The sequence below is a fragment of the Psammomys obesus genome, unplaced genomic scaffold (genome assembly GCF_907164565.1).
Source record: "Psammomys obesus unplaced genomic scaffold, mPsaObe1.curated_primary_1811, whole genome shotgun sequence".
In the NCBI taxonomy this organism is placed as follows: domain Eukaryota; kingdom Metazoa; phylum Chordata; class Mammalia; order Rodentia; family Muridae; genus Psammomys; species Psammomys obesus.
In genome coordinates, this window is record NW_026596125.1 from 6,565,722 (window position 1) to 6,585,880 (window position 20,159).

Consider the following 20,159-nt stretch of genomic DNA (forward strand, 5'->3'; position numbering starts at 1 on the left):
CCTTAACCCTGTCAGACAGCCAAGAAGCCCAACTTATAAACTGTAAATTCCACTCTTATAAATGCACGAGAAACCTAAGAATTAAATTTTCTTCATCTGAGCTAATTTTCCCACTATAGCAGTATGAGAATTAGGAAGTAGGAGAAAACACCAGAAGTCAGAGGGCTAGGACTAGAGTTGAACATTTATTTAAAATAAAGTAAAAGCTCCTTTATTTCTTTAACAGTTTTTATGTGATGTTTTGAGTATCTATAGTTGCTCTAGGCCTTGGTGATGTAACAGTGCACGACAGACACAGTTTTTGAGAGAGGACAGGTTATCAACCAAATGAATAACTTTGAAAAAAAAATAAAGGCAAGGTGGAGTGTGGTGGTCTTTGAGCACAGCCTTGAAAGAGGGCCATGTTGGCATCTAGAAGTTGTGTCCCACCCAAAGAAAACAGCAAGTGCAAAGACCTCAGGGAGATCCCCCTGCAGTGACTGAGGAACAGTTAGGAGAAAGGCTGGCTGGGGCAGAGCTTGCAGAACGATGGAGGCCTTCCGGATGCTTGGGCTTTTACCCCAGGAAAATGAGGATTCAGGGGAGGGCACAGGCAAGGACCAGCAGGTCCCGATTTGGCAAGTCACTAGCTGCACGGCCAGCGGGAAGGGAAGAAGCCAGACATAGCAGAGGAGAGACTGGGAAGGAGACCACTAAAACGAGCCCAGGAATTAACTGTCCTGGAAATTATAAAAATGCTTTGGGTGTTGACAAAAAGAATTGTGATTATGGAATACAAAGCGGGAAACATTTTTTAAGGGCTTAAGTTGTGAAGCAGAAAGTTCAGCTTGGCAGCCACTGTGCTACCACGTCTACTCTTGATGCAATGGACTTGAGAGTCTTAGTGATGCACGCTCCAGAGTCGATCTTCTCCAGACCCGGCAGCATTTGGCCAGTGTATTTCAGAATAAGCTTTTATGGGCCTTCTCAGGGTGGTCTCTCCCTCCTAGTTCCCAAAATTGCCTGGGTGGACTTAAAAAAAAAAACCAGGTCCCGTCTCATTCTGTGTTTGTAACACGACTACAGGAGAAGTCCTATGATTTCAAAGTTTGGGAAGCAGAGCACACTTCTGAGGGTTTATTTACTGAGGTGTAGAAAAGATTGCAAGACGTCCGTGAGGGCCGGCAGGTGGCGCCACGTGATCGCGAACGGCTCAGAGGCGCGGAGACGGCGGGTCCGCGGCGTTGCCAGGGCCACTCTGTGGCCGCGAGTCTCCCGTGAGAAGCGGTTTGCAGGAGCAGTGGGCTGGGGGCTTGACCAATAATCCGATTTGGTTTTAGGCTATGAGCCCCCTAAGCCTTCTCCAGTCGGCTCTGGTGCTCCCAGAGCAAGAGGGCTCAGCCCTGTCTGCACCGACACGGAGCCCCGTGCTCCAGGCCCTGCAGCAAGGACCGCGGCCTCGCGCCTCGGGGCAGTATCGCAGGGCTGCCAAGCCTAGCTCGGGGGAATCTACTACAGAGACCCCACGGGGAGCGCCGCACCCGCGGACCGCTCCTTTCCATTGGCCGCCCGGAGGAAGACCACGCCCCCTTTCCTACAGCGCTCGTCTTTGACTGGCTCTTGGGTCCGGGATGGCCACGCCTCCTCCCCTCGCATACACAAGAGTCACGCGCCTTTCAGTTGGAAACTTGGCATGCTGAGGAGGACAGTGGCCCTCATGTCTCCGCCCACCTCCCGTGCCATTGGTGCGGCACGCCGAGCGAGGCCACGCCCCCATTCCAGCCCCCTGGCTGGGAAGGCGGGCACCCGCTCTTGATTGGCTGGCCGACCTGCCTTTCGCGGGCGAGGCTAGCACTCCCCTCCCTCCCCTCCCTCCAACCGCGAGCCGGGGGTTCCTCCGCTGGCTCAGTCCGAGTCCGTGTCATTCAGGGAGGCGGACTGCTGAGTGCGGGGCGCGGACGCACGCCTTCGGTCCTGCTCGGGCGCCGCTGCCTGCGCTCGCGCCGCCGGGTGGGAAGGATGAAGCCGCAGCTGGAGCAGCCACCCTATGATTGGCTGTGGCGCTTGTGAACCCGAAGTAAAGATGGCGGGCGGGCAGGCAGCCGCCGCACTGCCCACTTGGAAGATGGCGGCGCGCCGCAGCCTCAGTGCCCGCGGCCGGGGGTTCCTGCAGGCAGCTGCGGGCCGGCTGCTGCCGCTGCTACTGCTGAGCTGCTGCTGCGGCGCGGGCGGCTGCGCGGCGGCCGGCGAGAACGAGGAGACCGTGATCATCGGGCTGCGGCTGGAGGACACGAACGACGTGTCGTTCATGGAAGGGGGTGCGCTGCGGGTGAGCGAGCGGACCCGGGTGAAGCTGCGGGTCTACGGGCAGAACATCAACAACGAGACGTGGTCCCGCATCGCCTTCACCGAGCACGAGCGACGCCGGCACACACCCGGCGAGCGCGGGCTGGGGGGCCCCGCGCCTCCGGAGCCGGACAGCGGCCCCCAGCGCTGCGGCATCCGCACCTCAGACATCATCATCCTGCCCCACATCATTCTCAATCGCCGCACGTCGGGCATCATCGAGATCGAGATCAAACCGCTGCGCAAGATGGAGAAGAGCAAGTCTTACTACCTGTGCACGTCTCTCTCCACGCCCGCGCTGGGCACCGGCGGCTCCGGGTCTGCGAGTGGCGCCGTCGGGGGCAAGGGTGGCGCGGGGGTGGCCGGACTCCCGCCTCCCCCGTGGGCCGAGACCACCTGGATTTACCACGACGGCGAGGACACCAAGATGATCGTGGGCGAGGAGAAGAAGTTCTTGCTGCCCTTTTGGCTGCAAGTGATCTTCATCTCGTTGCTGCTGTGCCTGTCGGGCATGTTCAGCGGCCTCAACCTGGGGCTCATGGCCCTGGACCCGATGGAGCTGCGCATCGTGCAAAACTGCGGCACGGAGAAAGAGAAGAATTATGCCAAGCGCATCGAGCCGGTGCGCAGGCAGGGCAACTACCTGCTGTGCTCGCTGCTGCTGGGCAACGTGCTGGTCAACACCACGCTCACCATCCTGCTCGACGACATCGCGGGCTCAGGCCTCGTGGCGGTGGTGGTCTCCACCATTGGCATCGTCATCTTTGGGGAAATCGTGCCCCAAGCCATCTGCTCCCGACACGGCCTGGCGGTGGGGGCCAACACCATCTTCCTCACCAAGTTTTTCATGATGATGACCTTCCCCGCCTCTTACCCAGTCAGCAAACTGCTGGACTGCGTCCTGGGCCAGGAGATAGGCACGGTCTATAACCGGGAAAAGCTGCTGGAGATGCTCCGGGTTACTGACCCCTATAACGACCTCGTTAAGGAGGAGCTGAACATCATCCAAGGGGCGCTGGAGCTCCGCACCAAGACGGTGGAGGATGTCATGACGCCCCTCAGGGACTGCTTCATGATCACTGGCGAGGCCATCCTGGACTTCAACACCATGTCCGAGATCATGGAGAGTGGCTACACGCGAATCCCGGTGTTTGAGGGCGAGCGTTCCAACATCGTGGACCTGCTCTTTGTCAAAGACTTGGCCTTCGTAGATCCGGATGACTGTACCCCCTTGAAAACCATCACCAAATTTTACAACCACCCCCTGCACTTTGTTTTCAATGACACCAAGTTGGACGCAATGCTGGAAGAATTTAAGAAAGGTGGGAAATCTTGCTGTGTTTTAATTGGTTTCGCTCTTTCTGTCTCTGTCCTCCTCCCTCCCTGAGTCTGCCACCCCCAGACCCACCCCCCAAGGAGAGTTGACCGGAATTTCTCCTCCTCTTAATTGCAAAGTTGAAAGGGTGGCGTGGACTCGGGGACTGACTGAACTGGTGAGCATTTCTAGGTTTCAAATCCCAAGACTGTCATTCCTTTTTCAAACCATTCAAAACAAACAACCAAACAACCAAAACACAGGCATTTTAATTTCAATGCTTGAACCTTGCCCCCTTGGGGGATACTGGTCTTGAGGGATCCACTTCATTCATTTTCTGGGTCCCTGAATAGGTTGACGAAAGTACAGGCTGGTTCCTTAGATGCCCTTCAGTTACATCTCAGACATTTGGAAGACATTTAAGTATCCTTTCAAAACCCAGTGTAATCCTTTTTCTCTTCCTTAAACATGCATGTTGACGTTTCAAAGACTGGAAGTACAGTTTTGATAGATTTGTTTTTGGCTATCTGGCATCCTGCAGGGTGGACTGAAGAAGGTCTTTGAGGGTGGGGCAGGGGTAAAGAAAATACCGTTTTAAAAACCCACGTTATTTGGATGTGACTTCTCTAGCTGGAAAAAAAAGGGGGTTGTTTTGTTTAAAGGAAACTTAGTTATTAATATATAACTTGGAACGACTACAGGTAAATTAACTTTTATGAGGCTATATCTGTCTTACTTTCTTCACTGTTCATGTTTATCTGACAGCAAGTAAAACTTCCTAAAGCAAGTGTGGTTTTGGCAGAAAGCTTGAACCTGTGACACTGTTATGAATACCATTATGATCTATTTCTTGATTTTTTTCCCGAGTTTAAAAAGTGTTCTTCTTTTAACCTTGATCCCTTGATAAATTAACATGAAGTGATTTATGTCTCCAAATGAGCTGTCCAGGCTCTTGGGTGTTAGCTGGGAAGAGGCAGAGGGCCAGTGTCTGCCTGTGAGCACTCACAGCACATCATTTTTTTTTTTTTTGCGTTGTGGTATTGTCTGTCGTATTTTGTCACAAATAGGTGAATAGCAACTTTGAAAGTTCCCAGTAAATAGCTGGTGTTGTTGAAAACCAAGGGATGCTGAGTTTTGTCACTGGTGCTTGGCACGCACCAGCGTTGCAATGTGTGTGTAACCTTGCCTGACCCGAAAACTAAATTCTCATTCTTCACATGGAATGTCGATCACTAATGGGGTCGCTACCCTGACAAGGCCGTGTGTACCTGGTGATAGCTCCCTTGGGGGGGGGGGGTGACTTGAACATACAGCGTGTGTGCGTGTCCTCACTCCCTTTTCTTGGATGAATGGTGTCCTCTCTGGAACAGGACCACAATGCAGTAATTTTCATATTAAAAAAATAGAGCAGAATGTGCTTCAGGGCTTAGTAATTTGCATTTAAAAGCAGGAGGAGAAAAAGAAAATGTTCAATATCTCTGGCTACAGAGCTTTTGGGGTACCCGTTCACTGCCAAGCTGTTTATTAGAGCATTGAGCTAGTGTCTTCCTTCACTCTGCAACACAGGGAGGTGTCTTGAGGATGCCTCTGAATTCCCAGTGCTGGCACAATTTATTGTGTCTGTTGTTCACATTTTTGCAAATCACCTTATAGATTGCAAACACAAGGCCGAATCAGACATGATGATGTAGTTCCAGCTGCTTGGGAAGCAGAGGCAGGATGATTTCTTGAGACCAGGGTTCCACACAGGCCTAGTCATTTAAAACAAAAACCAACAACCACTAGTTTGTTCTAGTCTGTACCCTGGCTAGAGGCTTTTCTTTACATCTGTATCTTCATTTTTCAAGAATTTAGTTGTTTCTTCCTACTCCTGCTCAAAGTTTAGGACATTTTGCATGATTTAATTTGTCTTTGGTTGATTGTGCTTTAACCAGTTTTCTGTGGCTGATTTAATGTTTTTAAATTTAATTTTAGGAGGCGCCATTTTCCCCTGAAAATCACCTCTTACTGATAGCCCTGTCTCTTAAGGGTCTGGCGGGAAGTTTCTGTGTAACTGACTCTTTGGAATGCATGGTCCTCCTGCTTCAGTCTTCCAAGTGTTGGGATCGCAGGTGCTCATGCTGCAGCCTGGCTGGCAGCGCTGCCTTTTGAGGGGTGTTCTTCAAGTGGTGAACTTAACTGGTGCTAGAAGAATAACAGAGTACTGCACTTAATTCTTATCCAAGGACACGCGCAGTGTTTGGGCAAGAAGTCGGGTAAATGGAAGATACATTCAGTCTACTAACATATTCTGAAAAGCAAAGACAGTGCAAATTGGATAGTTAAGCCATGTTTGTTTGTTTGTTTGTTTTTTAAAGGGAAATGCATTTTTATTTTCAAAGAACATGATACAATTAAAAATGTACACTTTAGGTTATAACCATGAATGTCCTTGGTTGGAGTATCAGTCTCAGAGAAAGACCCCTGTGCCCAGATATATTTGGTCCTTGTGGAGCTCCTGTCCTCTCTAGGTCTTATTATCTCCCCCTTCTTTCATAGGATTTCCTGCACTCTGCCCAAAGTTTAGCTATGAGTCTCAGCATCTGCTTTGATACACTGCTGGGTAGAATCTTTCAAAGACCCTCTGTGGTAAAGCCATGTTTTTGAAAGAACAAAATGGCTATTTGCTACTTAGTTGCATTAATTAAAATTATTTATCTAATTTCATGTGATTATGTGTGCACCTGAGCATGATGTATATGTACCAAGCACTTGCAGGACCCCTCAGAGGCTGGGAGAGCTGTCAGGTCACCTGGAACTGGAGTTACCAGGTGGTTGGGGGCGACAGCCATGTGGGTCCTCTGCATGAACAGTAAGTGCTTAACCACTGAGCCATCTCTTTAGCAACCTGGGTTTTTCTTTCAGAAAAAAGTTTATGAAACCACATTAAACTCTCAAAAAAAAAAAAAAAAAAGAAATACAGAAATTGAAACAATAACGTTTGTATTTTGATAGCAATATATTTTGACAAAAATAGGAAAATATATTTTGTATTTGTTATAGCAGTGATCTTCACAATACTCTTCATATTCTGGAGTAATGTATGCATTCTTTCACATACTATAAATGATGCTATGTTTGTTTGGTACACTAACAAAATTGTAATTAAACTCACAGATACTTTAAAAGCAGGCATTAATATATTGCCCAGATATTAGTTCTTTTTAATGTATGAGTTACAGTCATCCACCGGATTTTCTTTTCATGATTTGCTGATGTAGATATAACTTCTCTTATGTATTGGAGATTGAACTCATGGCCTCCATGGTAGGCAAGCCCTTTACCAGTGGGCTGCACCCTCAGCTCTGTGAAATAACTAAAAGATTATTTAAAGTTTGTTCACTGTGTGTTTCTGTGTGTGTGTGTGTGTGTGTGTGTTCGTGTATGTGTGTGCAGAGATCAGAGGACTGCTTGGAGGAGCTGGTTCTCTCCTTTCATCCTGGAGGTTGAACCAGGCTTGCCACAAGCACCATTTTTGGTTGAACCACCTTACTAGCTCCTGCTACCATCTGTTTTATGTGTATGCTGAATAGCACATGGTGTGTGGGATGCTCTGAAAACTTTCTTCTCCTTTTTTTTCCTCTTCTCTCTATGTCTAAAAAACAGAAAGAGAACAAAACCAAGACTCCCCAGTCCCATTATAACCCCAAACTGGTTAGATTTCATTGTTCATTCCCTTTATATCTGAGCTGGTGTCTGTTGTTTTTCTTGTCACTGTTGAGAATCACTCTGATTCGTTTTTCTCTGAAGCGGTGGAGCAAGAAGGTTTGGGGAATTGGAAAGAGATGCTGCAGTAATGTAAGTGTCTTGAATGTCTAAAGTGGCTAGAACTTTTAAACTGTCTACAGGTAACTTGTAGCTTTGCTTGAGGGGGGAAGGTAGTAATGGTGCTAATTTTGTAGTTTGATCGTCATGGTTGTAGTAAAGATAGTTTTGTGCCTTTACTTACTGTCTTCCAGGCACAGAGCTGAAGGTTCTTCTGTGAAGAACTCTGTTGAAATCTCATGATGTCTGAATGGAGTGTCATCCCTATTTATTTTTTGGTTCTTTTGAGGCAGGGTTTCTCGGTGTAGCCTTGGCTGTAGACCAAGCTGGCTTTGAACTCACAGAGATCTACCTGCCTCTGCCCTTTGAGTGATGGGATTCCAGGTGTGTGCCACCACTGCCTGGCTGTTGTCCCTATTTTACCAATAAGGACAATTGAGGCTTAGATTGAATCATTTGTTCAAGATCACGTAGTAATTCACTGACTTGGGGCTTTAGCTCATGTCTGTTTAGTCCACATGCTGAGCTACTCCTTTAGTCCCAGAACACACTGTCTTAATCATTCTCTTAGACTAGTTTCAAATACTGATTTTGCATGATTTTCAATTTATTTATTTTATGTATGCGTGTATGTGTGGAAGTCAGAAGAGGTCATCATATTCCCTGGAGATGGAGTAATGGATGGGTTGTGAACAGCCACGTTGGTGCTGGGCACTGAACCTGGGTTCTCTACAAGAGCAGCCAGTGCCCTGATCCGCTGAGCCATCTCTTCACTCTTCAGCCCCAGTGTTTCTGTTTTAATGAGTGTGAGATTTGGGATTTTGTCAAAACATTGCTTCAGAGCCTGTTGGGCAATAGGCTTCTACATGTATTTCCATGAAACGTGTGTTTGTTGCTTTTAGAGCCAGTGCTTTGGTGATAGTGGATAGGGGTTGATGCCCTCTTTTTAAATATTGTAATATACTAATGCTTTTGCTGTGTAACCCTAATACCGAGAAACTATTTTTGCAAGAGCTACACATCCAGCACTGAGATCCCTGAAGCGGATGTTTTACAGTAACATTGTTGCTTCAGTGCGCTGCTTTAATGGTTGCTTTGCAACTGTTTTCTTTTGATTGTTTTATGTGTATGAGTGTTTGTCTGCATGTATGTCTGTGCACCCACCACATGCATGTCTGGTGTTGGAGGAGGCGGTGAGCCTCCATGTGGGTGCTAGGAATCCAACTCTAGTCCTTTGAAACAAGTGCTCTTAAACACTGAGCCAACTCTCCATCCCTACAGCTGTTCTCTAATGGCTAAATTATGTAATACAGTTTCACCTCTTTCTTACCTGCTTCCCATTTGAGAGTCACACAATAATTTGTGAGGCTCAGTTTTCTGTTTCAAACTTGGTTTTATCTTCATTTTTATGTAGTTGCCATATTAATACATGGTCGCTAATGTGCATCCTTTTCAAGCCCCTTCCTCATAGCTCCACCAGTCATTACTTTTGTAGTTGCTTATAAATCTAAATAAGAAAATAAGCTCAGAAATTTGTATTAGAAGATTATGAGAACTCTGTAAAACTGTCTAAAGCAAAATAATGTAGCAGGAAGAAAAGCTCAACAAAAAGCTGCTTGTTTTGTGTCTAGAAAGCCTGTCAGGCTCCTCTTTTACCTGTCATTACCTTCTTTTCAAAAGACTGTGAACTCCCAGTTATCTACACTGAAGCGACTTTGAAGAATTAGTAACCAGTTCTTGCTCTTTTCCCCCCTTCTTTCCTCTTTCTTCTTTGTAACAGTTGCATTCCATTGTTGCAGGAGTCATGGTTTATAGCTATGTAGGACTTGGGATTCTTTTCTGCCTGTTTCTTAGTTAGAAACAGGCGAACTGCTAATGTTCCTCAAAGCAAGGGTGCATGTGTAATTGCCATATAAAACATCAGGTATGGACTGGGGAAGCAGCTCAGTTGGACCGGTGCTTATCTAGCATGTATGAAACCCTTCGTTCAATCCCCAAAACCATATAAATTGGGCATGGTAGCACACATTTGCAATCTTAGTACTTGGGAGGTGGAGGCAGAAAGGTCAGGAGTTCAAGGTCCTCCTTGGCTACATAGTAAGCCTAGCCTGGGCTATCTATGTACAGCTATATCTCAGAAAATAAACCCATTAGATATATAATTTTTTTTCTGTAACAGTCCAGTGAGTCCTTGTCTATTACTATGTTAAGAATGTAATATGGGAATTTTTTTTTTCTCTTACCAAATTCTCAGTGTACTACTTGTCTAGAATGTAGGAGAATATTTTAAAATTATGTTTAAAGGCGTGAATGGTGTCAAAAGGAGTGGATCTATGTATTTCTGTGATCTTGTTTTTTGTGTGTGCAGTACCATACATTAAACTAATATAAATTTTGCATGATTTTCTGATGTAACTTTGGGAGGTCAGATAGTATAGAATCAGGAGTGAGAAGGTGCACAGCTCAAAGATTTTTCTAGTCAGTGTTTGCTGATGTTTTTACCAGGTGACAAGACTTATCTGATCACGTATGAAGGGACGATTCTAGGTCTCCCTCAGCAACTCCATGACCTGCAGGCTCTGGGGCGGGGACTGTGGAGTCCACCACTGTGAAGTTAGGGGAAGGCCTGGGCTGCAAGCATGCTTCCTTAGCCCCAGGACTGAAGAAAGGAAACCCTGGGAAGGAGAGTGTTTGGGGCCGTGCCTCACTGCCTAGGCGCACCCATTGGACCAGAACTCACACCCCTGACCTCTAGGCTAGCGTTCCTTCCACACTCATGGGCCTTATTCAGAGCTAAAGGTTAACCACATCACTGGGAAGTCAAGTTTTCAGGCTTGCCATTGGTTTTGATCTTGGGACTTTGATGTCAGTATTTTAGATATCTTGCACTCAAACAATCGTCAACTGCCATTTTGTTACATAGATAATAGGTCTGATTGTGTAATCGGATTATATGTTGTGTTTTACTTTAGCTCAGTTGATAACTGAGGTTTTACTTTATTATGTAGAGTGGGAGGGTATCTGGGGACATGGGTATTGCTCTGTAGATTGCTCAAAGCCTCCCGCTGTTAAATATAAGCACTCCTCTTGATTTAGTGACGTATTTTCTCCTTAGTTGGTTTTTCTTTTAGAGTGATGAAGGTTGGATTTAGGTCTGTGAGTAGAGGCCTTTTGGCTGTTTTCTGCTCATAGTATATTCTGTTGAGATGTTCATCAGGGCTGGGTTGTCACACAGTGTCAGCGCTGGCTTTGGAACAGGAGATGGGGGGCGAACACTGGAACATATATTGTTAAGCCAGATTAGTAGGTGATGGATAATGGCAGTGCCAAGAACTTCCCTGTTTTGATTTTATTTACTTACCTATTTGTTTTTGGACTTGATGTGAGATTTATTAGTAAATAACGACATGGTGGGGGTTAACAGCACAGGGTAAGCTGTCAGGGGTATAGGGTCTACCCCATGTCCACAGCCCACCGCCCTCAGGGATGAGCTGCTTCTCAGCTGGGGTGTCTTCCCATTCATCAAATAGGGAGCCTTGCTTCCCTGAGATGTGGATCTTCTGGTGGCAAGGCAACTTGAACTTGGCACTACACAGGACCTTGGTCACATGTTTCTTATTCTGCAGCTTGGTGCAGATGGACCTGATGACCTGGTCAGGTCACATGCCCTGGGGATTTCCGGTAGCACCCACATACCTGTCTGGAGTCTAGCACTGAGATCAGATACATGTGTACCCAGCGGAAAACTCTCCCACGGTCCCTTAGGAGAACCTGTACAAGCAGCAGGCTGTGCGCACTGTGGCGGAGGCTGCTCTTTGCAGCCCCTGCACACTAGACCCCTTGGGAAAGAGTCTCTGCTGCCTTAACCGCCCAGAGCCTTCCCCTGTTGGGTTTTGCTGCCACTGATCATAAATACAGCACCGACTGGGATCTGTCTGCATGCTGATACACGGTCAGACCTGGGCCGGAGTGTTTTGTTTTGATTTCGCATGCTGCAGGAAGAACGCCACTTGTTAATGTAGTTGAGACAAGTAGGCTTCTCTTGGATGTGCTTTGGGTAGTAACTTACCTCTTTGGCCCAAGTAGAAAATGGAGATTTTTTTTTTTCACAAGATTATTGAATCTTCCTAAAATTCAATTCACATTTTAAAAAAGAATTCAACAAAAATACATTTACCATGAGGGAATATTTTGCAGTAAAACAAGATTAGGTAGATAAATCAGTTCCTAAAATACTGGGATTCCTAGAGAACTGATAAAATTAGTTAAACTGAGAAAAAATACCTTGAAAGGCCAAGAAAGAAGGAATCAAAGATACAAAGTTTACTTTATATCTCCATGGATAACATGCAACAGTATTTAAGTTTCTGAAAATTCTACCAGCATGTTCAGTTTCATTTCCTAGTCAGTGGAGAATGGAGATGTTTTATAACTCATATAATATGCAGTAAACTAATGTGAGCCAGGCAAGGTGATGCATACCTGTATTTCTAGTGCTTGGGATGCTGAGGCAGGAGAATGGTAATTTCAGGTCCACCTGGGATACATCGCAAGACCTTGGTCTTAGAAGAAAAAAAAGTGAAAGTAAATGTAAAAATGTTTCTAACTGGGCCTGGGACTTAGTGCCAAGTTCCTTATCATTTATATTATAACAGTACTTTACTGGTAATTGTATTCATGGCAGGAACAGACTAAGTTCATGCTACTGTAACAAAATTCCAGAAACTGGGTAATTTGTAAGTTCTCTAGGCTGGGTTGTCTAAGATCCAGGCATTTGGTGTCTAGTAAAGGCTTTTTTACTTTGTCCTGATATAACAGAAAATTGGCAGGGCAAAAAAGAGCCTTAGGCTAGCTCTCTCAAGCCTGGTGATAAGGGCCTGAGTTATTCTTGAGGCCGCCCTTATGACCTGCCCTGCTCTGAGGGCGCCAGCTCTTAGTACCCCCATGGTGGGGATTAAATTTCAACATGAATTTTGCATGGATGCAGTTCTTAGTCCAGACTGGAGATTGACAGTCAGGGAGAGCATAGCACAGTGACTTATAGTGCATATAAATGTTAGAATCTTAAAAGAGACCGAATTTAGTGTAGTCTAGGACCCTCTCCCTGCCCACCCTGCCGCCGCTTTCTTTTTTATAAAAAGGTTTTCGTTATTATCATTATTAGTGGGTAACTAAGTGTGCATTGGCACAAATGTGGAGGTCAGAGAAGCTGGTTTTCTTCTTCCACCATGTGGGTCCGGGGATTGAACTCAGACTGCTTGGTGGCAAGCCTCTTTACCCACTGGCCATCTCACCAGCTCTTTTTCAATGTGATTGACTTCTGTGCTTGCCCTGTTCAGACTGGACAAGCTGGCCACAATTTGTTACATTTTCTATTTTCTCTAAAGTACAAATACCAAGAATACAATAATCACTTTTTAACTGTAGGTGACAGGAAGGAATAACAGACAAAATGTCTAAAGCAAGTTCTCATGGATTTTGAAATCCCTTGAATGGCCCAGGTTTTAATACAAAAGGAAATTCTGGTTTCAGCATTGATTATATCAAAAGTATAATACAGCAAGTTTGTGTTACTTAGAGCAGTATAATTGTGACACTTTTGGGAGACATTCAGGAGTCCTAAAAGTGTCCTTTGTCTGAAATCTTTATTCAGTGATTGAAGAAAAGAAAAGGGTCATGTTGGCCTTCACATTCATGTACGTTGTAACATTAGGTATAAATGACGTATGAATGAATGTATGTATGTATTCATTACGTATGAATGACATGACACTTGAAGACAGGGCATAGAGGGGAACATTAAGGAAATTAGAGATGTCTGCTAATTACAATCATTTAGTGATGATTTTGAAGGCTGTGTGAGAAATGTAGGGTGATTATTTGTAAGGATTATAGACTTGTAAAAATACGCACATGCCTAGACTAGAAGGGGATGTGAAAAAAGTAAAAGCAGTTGATGGGTATGGGTGGGGTAAATCATAGTTGATCTTTGCAAAATTCTGCTTGTTAACTTTGTACAATGATACACTTGGAAAAAATCAGATGTGCTAAGAACATGATGTGTCTCGGTCTTGGAAAAACTCACCTTTACTCCTGCTAAGAAACTCAATATTACTTCATTTCCCCTTGGAGTATTTTATTGCTAAAACAAATAGGTTTTTTTAATGGGATGTAGTTTACTCCTTTAAGTGTGTAAGTCATGAATTTTAGTGTATTCTCAAGGTTGTATAAGCGTTACTATTGTCCTTTCAAAACATTTCATCCTCCGTCATAAGAATCCCCACACCCGGAAGCAGCCATTCCCCACGTCTGCTTTCACAGTCCCTGCTACCACTATCTGCTTTCTGTCTCCGGGTGATCCCGTTCTGGACATTACATCTAAATGAAGTGCAGCCTCAGGCCTGGCTCTTTTTTTCTCAGCAGTAATTGCATTCATGGTCCATTCATGCTGCAGTGTGAATCAGCACCTCACTCTTCATCTCAAGGATTTAACACATCTTGTTTATGCATTTATTTGTGGATCGACATTAGTGTTGTTTGCCCTTTTGCCTTATGCCTTGTGCCGCTGTGAACATTGGTGCACAGGTTTTTTTTTTGTGTGTGGACATAGGTTTTCAGTTTTCTTGGGTAACTATGTAGCAGTCATGTGGTTACTTTTTTGTTAACTTTCTGAGAAATTTCTAATCTCTTTTCCAAAGTGACTGTCCCATTTTATTATTTTTGCCAGCAGTGTATGAGGGTTCCAGGTTCTGTTTTGTTACTCTTCGTACCGCCCCCCACCCCCATTCCTTACAGACATTCTGGACAATGTGAAGTGATATTTCCTTGGCTTTGATTTGCAGCTTTGTAGTTATAAAGGTGTTGAAAATCTCTTCCTGTGTTTACAGCCACCATCGCATCTTTGAGGGAATGTCTGTGTAGTTCCTTTGCCTGTTTCTTTATATTTTTAAATTGTATGATAATGTATATGTACTTCTGTGTGGGTGTGTGCATGTGAATTCAGGTGCTTACAGGGGTCAGCATTGGCTCCCCTGGGGCTGGAGGTACTGATATTGTGAGCTGCCTGACTTGGGTGTTGGGAACTGAACTCCAGCCACCCTCTATAAGAGCTCTTTTTTTTTTTTTTTAATTCTTTTTATTCTTAATTATTTTATTTTTATTAATTACAGTTTATTCACTTTGTATCCCCCCTGTACCTCTCTCCCTCCTCCTCCCAATCTCACCCTCCCTCCTACCCCACCCATGCCCCTCCCACAGTCCACTGATAAGGGAGGTCTTCTTCCCCTTCCCTCTGATCTTAGTCTATCAGGTCTCATCTGGAGTGGCTGCATTGTCTTCCTCTGTGGCCTGGTAAGGCTGCTCCCCCCTCAGGGGGAGGTGATCAAAGAGCAGGCCAATCAGTTCCTGTCAGAGACAGTCCCTGTTCCCATTACTATGGAACCCACTTGGAGACTGAACTGCCATGGGCTACATCTGTGCAGGGGTTCTAGGTTATCTCCATGAGTGGTCCTTAGCGTATCAGTCTCAGAAAAGACCCCTGTGCCCAGACTTTTTGGATCTGTTGCTCTCCTTGTGGAGCTCCTGTCCTCTTCAGGTCTTACTATCTCCCACTTCTCTCATAATACTCTAGGATAAACATACTAAAATCAGTGCGCCTAAGGAAGCTAATAAAGAAGGAGGACTCTGGCTAAGATGCTCAATCCCCATTCATAAAGGAAAAGAGGATGGACATCGGAGGAGGGAGAAAACAGAGAACAGGACAGGAGCCTACCACAGAGGGCCTCTGAAAGGTTCTACCCTACAGGGTATCGAGGGAGATGCTGAGACTCATGGCCAAACTTTGGGAAGAGCTCTTTTTATATGTGGAATGCTAGTCAGTTGTCAGCTATAAGATATGTAAATATAATTCCATTCTGTAGTTACCTTTTTACTTTGAAAGAGGAAAGTCTTTGATGTTAGTAAAGCCAATTTGTCATTTTTCTTTGGGCATACTTTTGTGTCATGTGAAGGCGCAGTTGCAAGATCCACAGTTGTGAAGATTTAGGCTTATGATTTTTTCTTTGAGTTTTACAGTTTTAGTTCTTACGCTCAGGTCTTTAATCCATTCTGAGTTAATATATACAGTGTTAGGGTTCACTTTCATTCTCTTGAGTAGAGGTATCCAGTTATCACAGTACATTTATTGAAAAAGACGTTCTTTCTCCATTGAATTGTCTTGACATCCTGTCAAAAATTAGTGGGCCATAAAAATGAAGGCTACTTCTGAGCCTCAAATTCCTTTGCTGATATTCTGATGCCGACACCATACTTTCTTGGTTCATGTAGCTTTGTAATGAGTTTTTAAATTGGGAAGGATGCACCTTTCAGTCTTCATGGGTCAACTTCTCCATTTCTATTTTTTAAAAATGATGCTTTTGGTAGGGATTGCCCTGCATCTGTAGGTCCAGGAGAGTGTTGTAACCTTGATAACAGAAAGTCTTTATCCAGTAACAGGGAAGATCCTCTCACTCAGTAGGTCTTTCTTTGCCTTCCATATAAAATTTTCCTTTTGTAAAATTTATTCCTGAGCATTTGCTTTGTTCTTTATACCACAGTAAATGGAATTCCTTCACTAGCTTTATTTTCTAACTGTTCATAGCTAATGTGTACAGATCCAAGCGGTTTTTGTAGATTGATCTTACCTTCTGTAACCTGTTGAACTTATTAGATAACAAATGTTTTTATTTGTTTAGTTTTTTTCGAGACAGGGTTTTTCTGTGTAGCCTTGTTTGTCCTGGACTCACATTGTAGACCAGGCTGGCATCAAACTCACAGAAATCTGCCTGCGTTTGCCTCCTGAGTGCTGGGATTAAAGGCATGCACCACCATGCCTGGCTAACAAATGGTTCTTAAAATTAAAAAAAAAAAAAAATGTTTTAAAAATTACATGAACTGGGCTGGAGAAATGGCTCAGCAGTTAAGAGCACTGACTGCTCTTTCAGAGGTCCTGAGTTCAATTCCTAGCAACCACATGGTGGCTCACAACTATATGCAATGGAATCCGATTTCTTCTGGTGTGCACGAAAACAGTGTTCATATTCATAAAATAAATAAATCTTTAAAAAATACATGAACTTCTTGACTTGGAGAGATGGCTCAGTGGCTAAGGAGTACTTGCTTCTCTTGCAAGTAGGCTCACAGCCAACTTTAATTCTGGTTCTCTTTGGACACCAGGCATGCATATATGTAGATGCAGGCGAACGCTCATACATGAAAATAAAACTTAAAATATTTTTCAACAGTATTTGCCTTTTTTGGGGTTATCTTACATTTACTTGTTTCATTTGATTATAGTAAAATTTGCATTTTTCTTTAAAATTTTAGGCATGGGGGAAATTGCACAGTTGGTAGAGTATTTGCTTAACATACATGAAATCTTGGGTTTGATCTCCAGCACCATGTAAAACAGGTGTGATGGTAATTCCTGTACTTAGAAGTAGATGTAGGAGGCTCAGAAGTCAAAAAATCATCCTTAGCTACATAGCAAGTTTGAGGCCAGCCTGGGGTACGTGATGGCTAGAATGAATATCTCTAGTGGTTCTGTAGTCCGGGGATATGTGACGAGTTCAGAGAGCAATCTGGCTGATATCCACCTTGTTTGATAGTGCCTTCTTCAGGAGGGTTTTTCTTTTTGAGAGGCTAAAGCAAGCCCTGGCTTTGCCCCTTTCACACTGCCGGCAGCAATGGCAGTGTCCTGGACACCAGTGCTGTGACCAGCATTTGGCTTTCCAGGTCACTAGAAATGAAGATGGACCTCTGCAGTTCTGAAGTGAACTCCAGGGCCTCATGCACGCAAACACTCTCAGAGCTGCTTCCCAGCCCTCTTTTTCTTTGTTTCCCTCCCTCCTTCCCTCCCTCCCTCCCCCCCTCCCTCCCTCCCTCCCTTCTTTCCTTCCTTCCCTCCCCCTTGTCAGTGGTGGGGGGGGGGGGGGGTTGTAATCTGAGAGGGTCATTGTTTTCCCATTCACCAGAGACAGACTGAGGGCATCTTCAGATCTTTACCGGAGTGCGCAAAGCCTCAGTTTTTCCATTTGCCAGTCTGTGATTCTAAAATGTGCTGACTCAGAGCCTCTTAGAGTGGCATTTGGGTTTACATAGTCCTGACACTCAGGCTACACTGGGGACTGTTTGGGCATATTTTATGGTGAAAAGTAAGAAGAAAAACAGCTAGAACAATACAACATGCTCTGCCATCTCTTCTAAATTGAGTTTCCTTTTGTCCTTGATTTAAAGCTTGTCAGGAATAGTGTCTTCTCTGCAGAGTTGATTACTGAACAGAGAGCTCAGCTTTCCATTACCTTCTGCATTGTGTGCTGTCACATCAGGATGTCCTTGAAGACTTGGGGTTCCAGAAAACCAGGGAGATACAGTGAAGCCCTCTGCCTTTTGTGTGTATGAAATGAAGGGATTTGGGTTTGAGGTTGCATTGATTTCAAAACACGTTATCAGATAAACAAAGTCCAGTTTATTTTAGCCTGTCTGGAATACAGTTCTTTGGTACGATAGCTCCGATGAAAGGAAAGATTGGTGAAGGAGCTCAGCTCTAAGTAGATGTACTTTTAGCATAAAGCTGTGAAAGGGGATAGTTGAGATTCTGGGAATGGATGTGTCCATTGGTCTGCAGAAATGACCGCTGCAGACACAATCAAGATTGTGAAAAGGAGACAAAAGGGTAAAAGCTCTGCTCTGGAACCACTGCAGACACAATCAAGATTGTGCAAAGGAGACAAAAGAGTAAAAGCTCTGCTCTGGAACCCTGTGCTACGGTACGCTTAGAAGTTTCTAGACTGTCTTACGCCGACTACCAGAATAAAAATACCTTTTAACCTTGGTAAGGACCGAGTATTACTTTAGTTCTATAAAATCTTGTATGGCTTCATATAAAAAACATGATTTTTTTTTTTTTTCTGAATCCATATAGAAGCTTTCTATTTAGTTGCAGTCACATGGCATAAGGCACTGTGGTCAGTGCTAAAGAACACAGGACGGCGGCCCCGTCAGATCAGCGTGGAGCGGAGGGACTCCTGCTTCTGCTTCGGTCGTAATGTTGTGGTGGGCATTGCTCCCGTGCTTGTGCTGACGGTGTTACAGATGTCCCCACTGACCGCCAGGCATAGGGAAGCACACACATAAAGCATGTAGTACCTGTCTGATAAAGAACGAATATGGTCTTGGTTATGTGTTTATTATATTTCATGCCACTCATTTAGCATGTATTCTTTCTTTCTCTCTCCCCATGCCCCCATCTCTTTTTCCTGGTTGTTTTGAGACAGCGTTTCTCTGTGTAGCCTTGGCTGTCCTGGAACTCACTCTGTAGACCAGGCTGGCCTTGAACTCAGAAATCTGCCCCTGCTGGGATTAAAGGCATGTGACACTACTGCCCAGCTACTAGAGTAGTTACTAAAATGTATCTTAGTTTTGAAACAATGTACGGTAAAGCATTCTGCTGTGTTCTGCTGTCAGCCACCTCTCACATCTCATTTATACTGTTTCTCGTGATTGTATTACGCTTTTTTCATAACTTTGATTAAATATGTTCTTTGAAATATTCACACATGTATATAACATGTTCTAGTGGCTGTCACTTCTCACCCCTTTCCCACCCTTCTCTCTACAAGTCCCCTTTTCTCATTATGTCTTTTTGTTTTATTTCGTGACCCACTGAGTTTAACTAGGGCCATCTGTGTGGCAATGGGTTTGAAGCATCTCATTGGAGCCTGGTGGGCTCATCAGTGCTACTCAACTGAAGACAATGGTTGTCTCTTCCCAGAACCCATCAGTAGCCAGTAGTATAGCTAGGTTTGATTTAATTTTGTTTGTTTTTGACCCAAAAGAGCAATAGGACATACTGTGTGTGTGTGTTATTCAGGATGTTTGTATAAAGGCAAAGTCACTTAAAGATGTGATTTTTTTTTTTTAATGGATCCCTGTCACAGGACAAGTAAGCTATCATGTAGGTGTCTTTACTAAAATCTTCCTTTAAAATACAAGATGATGATAAATATGCGTGTCTGTATTCTGTTAGCTAACTGAAGGAACACAAGCGGTTTAGGTTTGCTTTGCTGACAGACAGCATTGCCCCTGCGTATTACACACGCAGGCACTTACTGTTTACCCCACTCCTGGATACTTAAAAGTATGCACCAGGTTTGACCTGATTCCCGGGTGGTGAAGCCCACCAGTTAGCACAGACCTTCTGGAAGCATATTTGTGCCTCCCCCTGGAGCAAGAGTGGATTGTAATGTGTTGAGATGATGGAGGATGTGTTGGTTCTCCAGCACATCCGCAAGGGGTGAAGGGACCACAGGGGCTGAAGCTAGCTTGCTGGCGAAAGAACCTTAATTGGTTTAAGCTGGCTTAGCTCCCATTAGCTAAATATCCGTCGGTTCATGCTTTGTCCATGACCTCTAAAGACCACTCTCCAAGCCAGATATTAGAGAAGATGCAAATTTTTGCTGCCCTTTCTACAAATGGCAGTGATGTCCCTACCTGTGAGGCCCTACCTATACTGAATGTTATAAATATATCCATAAGAGTTACTTGGTCACACACCGGTTCAAAGGTAAATAGAGGTATTTCTGGCAGAGTTCTGTATTGTTAGTAATCATTACCTATTTCTCCTTTGTTTTTTCTCTTCTCTTCTCTTCTCTTCTCTTCTCTTCTCTTCTCTTCTCTT

The 20,159-nt window shown here is 44.6% G+C and overlaps 1 protein-coding gene and 1 pseudogene across 4 annotated transcripts in view; one reads left to right on the top strand and one right to left on the bottom strand.

Annotated features, from left to right (window-relative positions):
• The first annotated feature begins 195 nt into the window (after window positions 1–195).
• The window catches only part of Cnnm2 (cyclin and CBS domain divalent metal cation transport mediator 2), a 138,070-nt gene continuing 118,106 nt past the window's right edge, over window positions 196–20,159 (top strand). For 2 of the 4 annotated variants that reach the window (XM_055630101.1, XM_055630100.1), the window contains exon 1: window positions 196–3,647. In XM_055630101.1, the coding sequence (XP_055486076.1) occupies window positions 2,027–3,647 (1,621 nt within the window). In that variant the 5' untranslated portion in view covers window positions 196–2,026. The remainder of the gene's footprint in view (window positions 3,648–20,159) is intronic. The other 2 variants (XM_055630097.1, XM_055630099.1) reach the window with 2 other exon arrangements.
• LOC129665229 (small nucleolar RNA SNORA70) lies at window positions 11,189–11,316 on the bottom strand (annotated as a pseudogene).